At 38.7% G+C, this 14,974-nt stretch overlaps 1 protein-coding gene across 14 annotated transcripts in view; it reads right to left on the bottom strand.

Annotated features, from left to right (window-relative positions):
- Positions 1–748: 748 nt before the first annotated feature.
- MCF2L (MCF.2 cell line derived transforming sequence like) overlaps positions 749–14,974 on the bottom strand; it is a 397,307-nt gene continuing 383,081 nt past the window's right edge. For 9 of the 14 annotated variants that reach the window (XM_043992544.1, XM_043992552.1, XM_043992547.1 and 6 more), the window contains 10 exons: positions 14,710–14,788; positions 14,468–14,534; positions 12,054–12,172; positions 11,509–11,601; positions 9,795–9,869; positions 8,175–8,255; positions 5,548–5,669; positions 3,170–3,285; positions 2,971–3,074; positions 749–2,832 (listed from right to left, as the gene is read on the bottom strand). In XM_043992544.1, the coding sequence (XP_043848479.1) occupies positions 2,747–2,832; positions 2,971–3,074; positions 3,170–3,285; positions 5,548–5,669; positions 8,175–8,255; positions 9,795–9,869; positions 11,509–11,601; positions 12,054–12,172; positions 14,468–14,534; positions 14,710–14,788 (942 nt within the window). In that variant the 3' untranslated portion in view covers positions 749–2,746. The remainder of the gene's footprint in view (positions 2,833–2,970; positions 3,075–3,169; positions 3,286–5,547; positions 5,670–8,174; positions 8,256–9,794; positions 9,870–11,508; positions 11,602–12,053; positions 12,173–14,467; positions 14,535–14,709; positions 14,789–14,974) is intronic. The other 5 variants (XM_043992546.1, XM_043992555.1, XM_043992545.1 and 2 more) reach the window with 3 other exon arrangements.

Here is a 14,974-nt window from a genome sequence, read left to right as displayed (position 1 = left end):
GGATTTAGAAACAGGTTTTTGGTCTAGCTTCATTACACTCTTGAGAAAATAAGTTAAACTTGCTAGGTCATAGTTTCTTCTTTCAGAAAATAGGGATAATGCTACCTGTCTCTATTTGAGATGTTTTGGGGATTTCTTTCATTTTCTCTTTGCCATTGTCTAACAGAATAGTTACCATAGAAGGTGCACACTAAGTATTGCTTGAATAAGTCAGTGCTGAGTAAAGGAGATAAATTTCAAATAAATATTATAGTTTCCTACAGGAAGGTGCTAAAAGGATGCCCAGTATTACCGCCTTAGCAACATAACTATGTTAAGCTGTGCAGATTCATGTTGCTATGATCCAGAACACCCCATTCCATAGAAACGAGATGATGAAACTCCCCTTTGCACACATTTTCAACCTTTCCCTCATTTTCTTTATTAGGGATGGATGAAAGTGAGAAAGTGAGAAAGTATAATGTGCTATGCTATCATCTTAACCTACAGGTGAATGGAAGGAACTAAAAGACCAGAACAGACAGGTGATTTCTCCAATACCACACAGAATGAGAGGCTGAGCCCTTCACAAGGGAATAATAACTTTAAGACAAAAAACAAAGAAAGCTCAAGCAAATCCTACTTAAGGCTAGATTTATATACCCTCCAAAATTGACATACATTTCACAAGGACCTTGGGTGGAGGGGGTGGGGGGTGGGGGAGCAAATTGCACTGATACAGTAAGAAGACACATAGAGAATGCTCTGGTTCTCTTTATAAAATGAGGGATATACATACAGCAAAGAGCTGCTGAAATTTATTCATCCAACCATAATACATACAATAAAGAATTCTAATTTTGTATGGCATTTACATTAGCAGTAGAAAAAAAAAGTAACAGTGAATGAAATGTGAGGTTTAAAGTGCTGAGATAGACAATCACAAAGTAGCGAGTCTGCCACAAGGAAAGCATCCGAGTAGACTTGAGTAAATTATGTTACATGGCATTTACAAATGATTTACAAATCTGAAGAAAAGCCATCATACGCCTCTTCCCATGTTCTACTTTCAATACCGCACTTGAGGCAAGAGGTTTCTGGCTAAGAAGAGTCACAGACCAGGAAATGTAGAGTGATTTCCTTTTGGTAGAGCATATGAGACACAGACTAGGAAACAAAAACCCTGATCAGTCTCGTGTTTTTGGAGTTCATGAAGACTTCTATTTAGGGACTGTAAAGTGACATACTCTCAGCAGCATGGAGACTATAAATACATCCTTTACATCAATATTTATATATACATATGTACACACATCAACATATATACATACATATAAAAAATATCTGCCCCAATCAGGTACAGGGTGTGTTTCAACAATCAGTAGAACAAGAGTTTTGTTTTCTGAAACACACACACATACACAAACACAAACAAACAAAAATGAGGTGTTTCCTTTTCAGTTCTGCCTTGAGCAAAAAAAATTTCCTCTGCATTTATATTGATATATTTGAAGTACTGTAAAATAATGTTACATGGACAACCAAAGTTTTGATTCTTAAGCAGAAGAAAGTTCTGGATTGGAATAGACCAGCTATGGTCTAAGCCTGCATAGTAGAAGGCTAGATCTCAGAGAATCTCAGGCTATCATAAAGAACACTGGTTGGGCAAATAGCCTGCAAAAATTGCATCTTTACCATTTCTTTAAAAACAGTAAAAAAGATATGTAAAGTAGAGAAGTTCTTAAAAAATGGAAAGAGTTCCCTCACACCTTTTTTTTTTTTTTGGTAGAAAAAGAAGATGAATATTTTACAGTTTCTATTTTTCTTCTGGCAATCAAAATCAACCCAATTTCATTCACCAACAACCAAAGAGCTTCAGTTGAATGCAGTTACCTTGGTTTTATAAACAGGTAAGATAGCATTTAACTTTACAAATATGTTTAAATCTGAACCCTAATAACAAAAAAATAGTTCTGTATCAAAGGTGGTATCAATTTTTTTTTTTTTGGTAAACATGGTGATTCTTGGTAAAGAACTTGATTAGAGGCCAAAGTACCACAAAAAAAAAAATGGCCACCAAATAATTATCTTAAAAAAAAAAAAACTTCTAGAAGATAAAAATAGTCCTGTCTCCAGGCTGTTGGGTCAGTGAATTAAATGTTCATTTCTTTAGCGACTAATTTCAAAAGGATGCATATTCTTGCAGAAGAAAACAAAAGCAGAATAACTGGATCAAAACCTCATTTCTAGTTATTTATAATTGACACTATCAACCCATAAGTGTCTGGGAAAGAATGTTCGTTGAGGATATGATTAGTAGCATAAGTTTGCTTAGCCATACTTTATACAAGGTCTTATTTTTACCAGGGCATTCACCACTGTCCATTTCTTCCAATGTGGCATGACTGAAGTGGTATCTTTCTGTGAAAATTGGAATATTGTACATTAAGAATTAAGTTCAGGAATTGAGACTAGAGATGAGAAGCTTCTTGCGTGTCCCTCTTCAGCACATTTCCTTTTATTCTTACACCTTATGATGTTCTACATACAGCACGGGAGTTCTTCCAGTAAATTATTTTCAGATTCTCAGAGTCATCATCCGAATCTTTTTTATCCTTAAAAGAAACTTCCCCTTGTCTAAACCAAGTCAATTCCAAGCAAGACAAAACTGTCAGATGTACATGATGATTTTTGCTCCTGCATTTTGACCATCAGAAGTTTGAACATGGTATCTTCCTTTCAGGAATAATAAGTAAGCCCTTAGTTGTTAACCCTTGATGTCCGAGAAGGTGGCATTGCAACTCTCACTGCAGCTTGAGGAGGAGCTCAGAAAGGTGGAGCCGGTACCAGATTCTAGAGAAGACGGAAAATTATTTAGAATAAATAGATGTTGTCACCGCTTTTACTTTTAACTTTGCTCTTGAACACATAGATATATTCTTTGGAATGGGAAAGCCGGAAACCCTGGACATGCAGGCAGTATGGTCTTACCTGAGCTGCTTAAAGACTGAGCTGATTTTGAGTTGCCAATCAATGCCAACAGGTTGCTGGCTGGTACCCAGCCTTCCTTGCTGGTGGTCAGGTTCTTTACAAACCTAAAAAAGGTGGTATCTGTCAAATGGTTCTATTCCATGTGTTTAAAAAAGAAGTCTTAAAAAAGGTAAAAAGCACAGATGACTTTCTCCCTTACCAAAGTCCCTCTTCTCCCTCATGTAGCAATTCTACTATATCTCCACTTTTCACAGCAAGGGCTTCTGGACCTCCTTTTTCATCATGGTCTGCCACAACTGTATATTTGCCAGGAACCTAAGGTTGGGGAAAGAGGGGGAAAAAAGGAATGAAGAAAGGGTAACAACAAAATTATTTACAGTATTTGGGTTCCTGTGGATATGAGCAGAAAAACACTGTCTTTTTTTTTCTTTTGGTGAGGCATTTGGGGTTAAGTGACTTGCCCAAGGTCACACAGCTAGTGTCTGAGGCCAGATTTGAACTCGGGTCCTCCAGACTCCAGGGCCAGTGCTCTATCCACTGCACCACCTAGCTGCCCCTAAAACACTGTCTTTTGATGGATTATAAATATATAAACTATACCTATATGTGTGTGCATATATATACATACACACACACACACACACACACACACACACACACATATATATATATATATATATATATATATATATATATATATATATATATATATATATATATATATATATACACACACACATATATACATATATTATGGGCCTGGGGAACCTCAGAAGTTTTCTGGGGGAAATCAAGGAAACTTCTCCTTGAGAAACTAAACCAAAGGACAGACACACCTAAAGAGATAAGCAACACCAGATCTGGACTGAGCTCCAGGACCACCACCACCCTCCATTTCAGTCTCCCCTACCCCTTGGGGAGATAAGATTAGGTATGGCTGCTGCCTTTGTGGCCTGAGGAGGACAGAGATGGCTTAAGAGATCAGAGCTGCCTCTCACCCAAATCCTCCCAATCACCACTGGGGGACAGTCCTCCCCCAGTAAGGGGGATGATGAGCCCATTGGACCACCATCAGTCCTCCATAAGAATATCTGCTTGTCTTCTGCTCGAGGAGATAGGTATTTCAGAGAGCCACACCTCTGTGCCATGCCTTCTCTCTTGGTTTCCTTTCCCTAGAGCCTAAATAAAATATTATTTTATTCTAATTGGAATTGTGTGCAAGAAGGTATAATTATTATTTTTTGGTTTTTGTGGGGTTTTTGGGTGAGGCAATTGGGGTTAAGTGACTTGCCCAAGGTCACACAGCTAGTTAAGTGTCAGTATCTGAGACTGGATTTGAACTCAGGTCCTCCTGAATCCAGGGCCGGTGCTCTATCCACTGGGCCACTTAGCTGCCCTGAGGGTATAATTCTTTTTTCTTTTCTTTTCTTTTTTTTTTTGTGAGGCAATTGGGGTTAAGTGACTTGCCCAGGGTCACACAGTTAGTAAGTGTTAAGTGTCTGAGGTTGGATTTGAACACAGGTATTCCTGAATCCAGGGCCGGTGCTTTATCCACTGCGCCATCTAGCTGCCCTGGGTATAATTCTTTAAAGAGGAATTCCTAAGAACCCCTACCCCAAACCCTCATCTATTTCCCCCATAACACATAGATGTACACATATACATACATATATAAACTAGTGTATATTGAGAGGCAGGCAATCCATAGATATTCAGTGAACAGATTAATTTTGACAGGATATGGAGACAGAAAAGACTTGGGGACATGGTATTGGCCCTCAGAGAGAGGGTAAGGGTAGGACTCTAATATGAAACAATGAGAGCATAATATAAGGCAGTGTCTAATTCTGTGCTGTAGGTTCTCTAGGTGCCAAGGAAGGGGATGAAGGGAAATCTGGGAAGGTGAGGGAATTGAGGCCTCTGTGAGGAAATGCAAGAGGATGGAATCTGCTCATACTTGTGAACTTCTATCACATAAGCAAATGAGAAAATAACTATAAAGTGCTTAGTGCATGCAGTGCCTAGGACATAGTAAGCACTATGTAAATGTTAGCTGTTTTTATAATCTTTTGATGATAAAATGATCACATTTGAAGACCTCTTTAATTCAAACAGATTATTATAGTTGACCATAGAAGTGCAATATACTCTCACGAATAAATCTGATTCGAGTTTTAAGACTCCAACCAACCTCATGAGTCTGTATAGGTATGCCCTGCTTTACAAAAATGCAGGAACATTCTAATTTTCAAAAAAGGAGAAAACAGTGTAATTCAAACCACAAAATAGTAGCTCTCGGGAATTTAGGGTTTTTGTTTAAAAAACTATTCGGCAGAGAAGTTCCTCAGAGGGCTGAGAAACCCAAATTTTCAGCATGAGGGGCTGCTTCCAATTAGACGCAGATCACAGAAGTGAAGATGAGACATCTGTGAGATTATCAGATTTACCATAAAGAGACTGGATTCACATGATAAAAATTTGGCTTGGGTTTATTTTGTTAGGAGCATTTATCCCGAATATAGTGAAGTCCACCTGTAACATTCCATGACCAGAATGAGAATACCTTAAAGGGCTTACCAGTTTCCTGGGTCCTGCTCCACCTTCTTCCTCTGCATCTGATGAATTCAGGGCCTCCTCAGTACTTGACCAGCCGTCATTGTCTTCAGAGGCATCAAGTGAATGAGAGGTTTTAGTCCAACCTGATAAAGAAGTAAGGAACTTAGAACTTTACACAAAGGCACCCACCTTGTGGCAAAAGCATCGTGTAATTTTAGAGCCTCACATAAATTGGACCAATATGAGCTCCTATTTCCAAAGAACTTTAAGTAGTACAAAGTATTTTCCACACAACAACCTTGAAGTGGGTAGCTCAAGTATTATCATCTCCACTTTACAGACGAAGAAAGGGCTCAGATAGGATATGCCCAGAGACATGTGACTAGCAAAGGTTGGAGCCATAATCTGAATGATCTCAGGTCTCCTGACTTCAAGCTGTACTATGTCTATATGACAACATTTATGAGCAAAACTTTGGGATTCAAAGCCAAAAAAAAATTGCTACACATATACTTAATCTTTTCCAAATTCTGTTATGTATAGCATCTCTCCGTGACCTCAGATTTCAGAAATATCTGACACAAGCTGGTTAGGGCCTAGTTGTAAAAATGAATACTGAGGAAATAAGGATTAAATATTGGCAAATGCTACTATCTGCCAAGCAAGCACAATGGAAAGAAATTAATTTCAGATCTTCATGCTGTACTATTTATCTGGGGACCTTGCAAAGTTTTATCTGTCCTTTACAAGGAAAGGAGGGATATCCTTTTCTCTAGCAGAAAGGATTACTCTGCTAGTCTCTTTTGGTGAACACAAGTTAACACTCCAATGGGAATTCACTAGGAACACCTAAGATAGCTATACTTCTCCCTCACATCAGAGATGCCCAAGTAAAAGAAAAGAACCACTTGGTATTTCTGCTTTTATAAATCATCCTATCAACCAGAACTGGGGGAAGAAAACAGTAATTTTTCTAATCTAGTAGATTAATAAGAAAGAATCCAAAGAGGGAAAAACTGAGCTTTTGGACTATTTTTAAAAAATTCTTTTTGGAATGAATTGGGTGCTAAGTGGTTAAATGACTTATCCAGGGTCATAACTGCCAGTATGTGTCAGAGGCAGAACCTGAACCCAGGTCCTTTTTGACTCTAAGGCTGTTTTCTAGTTATTATAACACTGGTTCTCAAAGTGTGGTCCATGGACTCCTAGGGGATACTGAAACCCCTACGGGGTATTTATGAGACCAAAACTTCATAACATTAAGATGTTATTTGCTTGATTTTCAACCACATATATGAAACAAGATTTTCTTCATATATTTCAACCAAAGTACTACATCACAACACATTTAATGTAGTTGTCTTCCATTAATTAAAAGCCAGGTTTGCAAAAACATGTAAAACAAAACTACTCTTCTGAATAAATGTTTTTGTTTTGGAAAATATAGTTTAAAATGATATTTTTAATGCTTTTAAAAATGATGCCATTGTGTAATGGGTTTAGCATTATTTTAATCAATGAATTAATAAATATTTTTAAATTGCTATCAGTTAAAATTTCTAATACAGTAAATATCAAGAGATATAACCCACCTAAACAAAAGCTCTTTGGGTCCTAGTGTTTAAAGGGGTCCTGAGACCAAAAAGTTTGAGAACCACTGCATTATGCTGTGCTGCCTCTCTGCTGAGCTAACGTCCCCCTAAATAGGCAAGTACTATACACATAAATGTGTGTGCATATACAAACACTCATATACACATATCTATATATCTCTCCTTTTTGCTACTGAGATTTCAATTATTATTATTATTATTTTAGGGCAATGAGGGTTAAGTGACTTGTCCAGGGTCACACAGCTAGTAAGTGTCAAGTGTCTGAGGCCAGATTTGAACTCAGGTACTCCTGACTCCAGGGCCGGTGCTTTATCCATTGCGCCACCTAGCTGTCCCCTCAATTACATTTTAATAGGACAGGGAAACTGTTAATATGAATAGACATCAAAAAGTCAAAATAACCTTGTAAAATACATTCTCTCTGTTAACAAATTTAAGCATAATTCCTGTGGGAGTAAGAGCCATACCATGTCCACAGGCCATGCTGCGCATGATTAAGAACAAGCCGACCTGAGAAACAAAGCCATTCCAGTTTCTTTTCTGGTTCTGACCCAACCAGAATATGCGGCATGCATTTCCCAAATTACACTCCAGTACTGTGGGCAGCCTGATTTTCACTGGATACAAAGAACTAAAAATAGCCAAATACAATTTTTTTTTTTTTTGGAAAGGTGATGGGGCAGAGTTGGCTGAAGCTCAACTCCCTATAACTGTCCATTGCTTTTAATCTCAGTGAAAAGCATAGCTTTTTAAAAGGAGGTCAAAAGACCATTTTGTGCAGGTAAACAGGAGACAGATAAGATGGGGAGGAAAAAGGAACCTCATTCTTGCTTACTCTCTCTCCTTTCAGTTTGCCATCAGTCAACAGAGTGTCTTCAGTCAGCAAAAGAAGCATTCTAAATAGACTAGTTATAGCCAGAAAGAGCCAGAGCCATCATCTCTACTGTGGTCCCACTGCACACCAAGATTAGGATTCACTCCAAATTACAGCAAGATTGGGGGCAAGGGCAGGGTCAGTCCAGCCCTGGGTTTTACCTTTCCTGTGCTGGGCTGCTGGGGCCAAGTTTGATGAGCTGAACCACCTGGCCCTGGTCAGTGTTACTACTGAGGTTGCATCTGTGAAAGAACTAGGAATTGTGAGTTTTTCTATGGTAAATCTCACTTTAATTTAGCATGCTTTGGGGGTTCTACCTTAGGGAACAGCAACAAATAGTAAAATGCCAAGATAAAGTATTATCACCAACCATCAACTTTCTAACACTTCCACTAAGACCTGTACATGAAAAGATTGGATAAGAGGACTGGATTCTAAGGTTGAAGATCTAATAGCTTTCTTTCTCTTACCCATCTCAACCAGGTTTGGTTATTAAATACTTTGGAGAATGTGGCTCCTTGTCCAAACTGGACATCAACCTCCTTGCTACTAATAAAAATGAAAAGACTGCTAACTAGTCAATCCCTTTTGCTGGAGAAGGGGGCACTTAATTTGTAGTGAGCTATTATGCACATCACTTCGACACTGAAGCTCAAGGCACTTTTTATGTACAAATGTTACTAATCTTATTTTATGCAAAAGTCTATGGGAGACTGACAGCATCTCCCAAAGAGAAAAATACAGGTTGGGTCTAAAGCAGAGCCCCTGCTTTTCTAACACCAAAATCCCTGCTTGTAGCACATTCTTTTACTGGGCCTGAAAATACTTGTAGCTGCCAAATGTCCTCTGGACAAACCTGCTTTAACAGGCCCCTGGAAGCTGCCACTGCATTAAAATAGAGAAGGCAAGGAAACAAACATGTAAAGGTTGGAATTAAAAAATCCCTAGATAGTAATAAATATGAAAGAACATAACATGACAACATTCTTTGGGTAGTTTTAGCCACACATCACTAAAATCCTATGATTTATGTATTTATTCCAGGACAACTTTTGTTAGAATAGTATTTTAGATGAAGGGATCCAGTAAGTCTGTGCCATCTTTAATTTCTTTAAAATCTCTCTTTAAGGGAGAAATGGAAGAAACAGACTGGATAAGAAGGGCTTTAACAGGGCTCACATCTCAGTTAGAAGAGCATAAGTGATAAGTCTATTTCAGCCTTGGAATGAAAAAGACAAAAAAAGATGTTTTTTTCCAGGTAACTGAATAAAAACTATTTAATAAACATAAATAGGCATGCATAGGAAAACAGAAGGATGAGAATGGACTCTTTCCCTCCCTGGTGCTTCTGTTACCCTCTGATAATTTGTTTTAGGTTCTTAGGAAAGTTGGGATGTTTGTTACTCAGAAGCTTGATGGAGAAATAAGTAGAAGGTACCCAGCCTGAACCCTGTAGTGTCTCTGGAGGCCCAGAATGTCTCAGCTTGGGATAGGAATGAGCTAGACTAAAGTACTAGGGAAAAAATGTAGATTAATCACAAGACTGATGATCCTGATGGAACTGAAGTCATCGTGAGATTTGTTTTTTGATGACATATCCAGAATTTGATGGTCATAAACACATGTGAAGTTTTTCACTGGCAAGGAAGGAAGTGTTAAGTTCATAGAAGGCAATAGCCAACAACAATACAGATGGCATCCCTTGAAGTGCCCCAGAGGCTTTTGTGGTGGGATTGGAAAATGGTTCGTCATTTTGTGTACAGAAAGTTGCATCACTCTACCTCTTAAACCAAAAGGAGTTGGATCACTCTTAACTTCGTGGCGCTTAGCTTTTTTGTCAGGACTGGTAGGAGAAGCTGCAATAAGATGAACAGGCAAAGAAAAAAAAAACAGAAGAGAGATAATGAAGAATAGGAGGGAGAAATATTAAGTAGTCCAAGTTCATTCTAGAATGGGATACAGATTTTCTTTTGGCTTTTGTTTACACTGAAATCCTGCCCTGATGCCTCCCTATGGCATGGGACTTCCTATAGATTCTCAAAGGCTCTGCCAGACATAACAGGATGCATACATTTTGGCACATCTGACTAAGCTGAAAAGGCTTTTGAGCAGGGGCCCTGTGCACTTGTCTCATTTGAGTTTATATAGAGGTTTATCTCTACATGGTTGACCATGAGGGGATTGATTTTCTTGGCCACAGGATCTCAGATGTATTGAAGTGTGGAGGGGTTTGAAATCTGCTTTTGTGGAGGAAACATTCATGCCCCTGAGCTTCTGAATTATTGATTGAGAGAGATCTAGCAAATGGCTCCAGGAAACATAGAATGTAATTGGGCAATTGTCAAGAGAATTAACAGTGTAAATACAGCAAATGCAATGTAGTTATAAAGGAAGGAGATTATTTTCAATAGAATATAACCTCCCTGAGGGCAGAGCGTATTTTATATCCCTAGTGCTTTGCCCATAATAATTGCATGATAAATTTTGTTGAATGAAACTCAATTTCCAAGGGCGCCTCATGGGAATGAGGCTTTAATTTATGGTCACTCTATGGTATAACTATTTTTCAGAAAGACACAGTAAAAAATGAAACATTGGTGTTTTCAAAAAAAGTTGAAAGATTAAACATGATTTTGAAGTTGTTACTATTTTTTTTTCAGAAGGAACTTTGTTGTTGTTGAGTTGTTTCAGTTGTGACCCCATTTGGGGTTTTCTGGGTAAGATATTGGAGTGATTTGCTATTTCCTTCTCCAGCTCATTTTACAGATGGGGAAACTGAGGCAAACAGGGTGAATGACTTGCCCAGGGTCACACAGCTAATAAGTGTGTGAGACCACATTTGAACTACTTCAGGCCCAGATCTCCGTTTACTGTACCATCTAGCTGCCATTTAGAAGGAAATAACTACATGGAAACTTGGTCTTGGTAGAAGGATTACTGTCATGTCCTGCCCCTTAGCAGCAAGGCATGGAGATTCTGTAAAGGCAAGCATGGAACACTAGCGCTGTTTGCTGCTCAGTTACCTAAGAATGGGTATGGAATTGCATTACCCAGAATGCTCAGGAAAGACTCAGAGGGCTTGAACTTCCCAGTAAACATAGCTATTTGAGTGCACTGTAACATGAGGCCCTTCATTTGTCAGAAAAGAACAAAGATGGTGGGAAAGACTAATAAAAGACCTAACAGGGAAAAAAAGCACAAAAGCAAAATGACACCAACAATTTCTGGGCAAGTTTTCTTCTGAAAAACTTTCCTTTTTCAAAAGGGGAGGTAATTTAAAAAAATGTTGTGGGTTATTACTTAATGCTGATATGTTTCAAACATCTGAGGTAATTGGGCTTAAAATTTCTTTTTAGGTCTCCTAAGCTACCAAAGAACAGGGAAGGCAAGCAACATTTGCATACAACACACCGATGAGCTGCCACACAAATACAAGGACATGCTATCACAACGATGGACACAAGTGGGAAAGAGGCCAAGGTGAGTTGTGTTTACCTTTCTGACTTTTGAGGTTAGCAAAACCCTGCAGTGTAAAGCGCTTTTTGGATAGCGCAGAGCTCTCTGAGGTAGAGCTAGTAACTGTGTCATCTATAAAGGAAAAGAGAGACAAAGAAAATGGAGAGAGTACACAAAACCCCCAAGGAACTGATGGACCTCAGAGTTAGGGCGTAGAGACAGTGATAAAGACAGTGGAAGATGCCTTTAAGGAAGGGTGAGGAGTGCAACTTATTGTTACTATTTGGATGTCTGTCTATACTCGGCATTCTCAGGGCTAGATGCAGGCAAGGCTGTGAGCCCAACTCCAGGGGAGCATCACTTTTCAGAAAAGCTTCTCTCTGTAGCAGGGTTAAAGGCAATACTAACTGACTTAATGAAAATAGACCTGGGACAATAGGAGAAGCACGAGAGTTATCTGTGTAAAGGCTACCTTGTAATAACAAATAGTAAATTTCTAACTTAAATGTTACAGTTAACTCAGTAAAGAGGCACAGATGTATCAGATACCTGTGAGTACACAGAACACATGCAGGCAGCCTCACCTTTGCTTTTGTCTGGGTTTTTTGTCACCGATGCTGAATTGACATATCCCTCCAGACTTGCTGGGTCCATTTTTCTTTCTTCTAATTTTTTAATGTTCTTTGTTTGATTTTTCGAGGGACTAATAGATGAGACAAATGATAATAAAAATTAATAATGAGGATGGTGATGATAATATCAGTCACACTCAGAATTTCTCAAGCATCTTGGTACCTGGATGTTCTTGATTTCTTTTCTATATTATACCCCTGACAACATTTTCTTGTTGAGTCCTTCGAGTGAGTGAATGCTTCCATTTCCAAAGCATCAGAAAAAATACTACCAACCATTAGGGTCTTCCCTCTCTTTAAAAAAATAATCTTTTTTTGATAAATCTTGCCAAAGTTGAAGCTTTGGTTTAGGGAGACATCTCACATTCTAGGGAAAGAGAGTCGAAAGGGATCAGGTTATACAGAGGCTGTGTGGCAAGCATGGCCTCTGTTCAGAGTGGAAGGGCAGACGGCTTAAAAACAACACATGCTCCAAAAAAATTGAATCCATAGCCTTCTAACAAGGTGGTAGAAAAAGAATTTGTTGCAATAAGAAACAAATAAAAATGAGTTAGAATATAGAGATTTCATTTTTTTTAATAGACAACTGGGCTTTGTAGTCTAATCAATCAAGAATCATTTATTAAGCAATTGCTACATTCCAGGCACTGTACTTAGCAATAGACATACAAAGAAAAAACAAAAACAGTCTTTGCCCTCAAGAAACTTATGGGGAGACAACATATATAGATATAATTTGAAAAGATAAATACAGAATAGATGCAAGGTAACTTTAGAGGGGAATGGCACTAGCCCAAAAAACTGCTCACTAAGTCATAGAATTAGAGCTGAAGGCCATCTGAGAAGTCATCGAGTGTACCCAGAACCTCAGATTTTATAAATGAGCAAACTGAAACCCAGATAAGTGATTTGACCATTGAAGGGATTTGGTTCCAAGTCTTCCTGATTCCAAGTCCAACATTAAATGACAGCATGTAACTGTCCTATAATTAGTCTCCTGCTGTTTAGATACTGACATAACCTTATCAAGACTGGCAATGAATGATTGACACACACAAAAATCTAGGCTGATGCCTGTATTTTTTTTTTTTTATTTGGAGTTGGTGGGAGAGGATGGGTGTATGGGGAGAGAGATTTTTTTTTCCTCAAGCTGATACAATGGCCCCAATCCAACATGTAGGGAATTGATCATCAACAAATATTTATTAAGTGGCTATCATGTGGCAGGCACTATGTTGTGGATACAAGTATAAAGAACGAAAAAATCCCTACTTACAAGGATCATACATTCTAATGGGGAAGGCAACAAGAACATATAAATATATAGGGTGTCCCAAAAGTTTAAGTGTAGTTTTAAGCCTTAATAGCTAATAAATATAAACAATAGCTCAAGTTTTAATAGTTTAAAACTACAATGAGACTTTTGAGACACCTTGTATAAATAGCACAAATATAAAGTAGTTAAATACAGCATAGTTTGGACACTATTAATTGGGGGAATCAGGCATCAGTGTTTAGAGCACCTAGCCTGGAGTTGGGGAGACTCATCTTTCTGAGTTCAAATCCAGCCTCAGACATTTACTAGCCGTGTAACCATGGGCAAGTCACTTAACCCTTTTTGCCTCAGTTTCTTCATCTGTAAAATGAGCTGGTGAAAGAAATGGTAAACCACTCAGAGGCATGCACAGTTGAAGAACAAAAAGCTGTGGGGAATCAGTTAAGGAATGCATAAGATGGTGCTTGAGCTGTATCTTAATAGAAGAGAGAGACTACAAATTAGAGAAAAGGAGGAAATATATTCTAGGAATGGGGCATGGCCAGTGCAAAAGCATGGAGATGGGGAGTTGTTAGGGAAGAGTGGAGGGAAGGCCAATTGAGCTGAATCATAGAGGGCAGGAGAAGGAATCATTCAGTTAGGTTGGAACGATAGATTGGGGCAGGTTGTGTAAGAATTTGGAAGCTAAATGTATTTTATGTTTTGCTTGAGAGGCAATAGGAAGTCACTAGAGTTGGTTACTCTGGCAATAGTATGTAAGATGGATGGGTATGGGGAGAGACCTGAGGCAGAGTGACCAATTTGGAAGTTGAGGGACTGAAGGTAACAGTTATGTGAATGAAGAGAAGGGACCAGATTCAAGAGGTGTTGTAAATGTAGAAACAGTCGATGATAAACATTACCCTGGCGGAGAATACCACAGACTCCCAGGATTTTTAGAGCTGGAAGCAATGTTAAAGATCTTCCAACCCCTTCATAGAAGCACCCTTGTGGAGACTCAGAGAGGAAAGGGTCAGATAAAGAAAATGAGACCACATTCTGTGGCAAAAAAGCCTACCGTGCTTCACATGTTGGATTTATGGCCACTTACCTTGTGTTGGAGGATGCAGGTAATGGCAAGCTCTGAGTTTGCTCCAATGCTCGGTGCTGACTGGCCTCTGTAAGGAAAGACAAACATAAGACAGGATTGAAGGGTGTGTGTGTGTGTGTGTGAGAGAGAGAGAGAGAGAGAGACAGACAGACAGACAGACTGACTGACTGACTTTTGGGGCTTTTTTTTCTTAAAGTAGAAATCAGCTGGGCACACAGAATGCTGGAGAAAGAACTATTTACCTCTACAAGCCTGGAGCTGACTGGTTAAGACTTTCCGGATTTCATTTACCCAGGTTGCTTTAATTTCAGGAGTTGGGGCCTGCCAAAAAAGTGAAAAGTCAGCATGAAAGTATTGAATCTCTTTTGTACAATAAATACGTACTTTACTCATCCAACTCCATGTGCAAAGATGTAACCTTAGCACTCCTTAGATCATCTGAATGGAATGCCACATACAAGAATAAAAAAGGACTGGGATGATGGGATTGGTGGGTATCAGTTAGTA

Source organism: Dromiciops gliroides, chromosome 3 (genome assembly GCF_019393635.1).
Source record: "Dromiciops gliroides isolate mDroGli1 chromosome 3, mDroGli1.pri, whole genome shotgun sequence".
Taxonomy (NCBI): domain Eukaryota; kingdom Metazoa; phylum Chordata; class Mammalia; order Microbiotheria; family Microbiotheriidae; genus Dromiciops; species Dromiciops gliroides.
The sequence above is the reverse complement of the archived record's forward strand: the minus strand, read 5'-3'. Positions and strand labels throughout refer to the sequence as shown.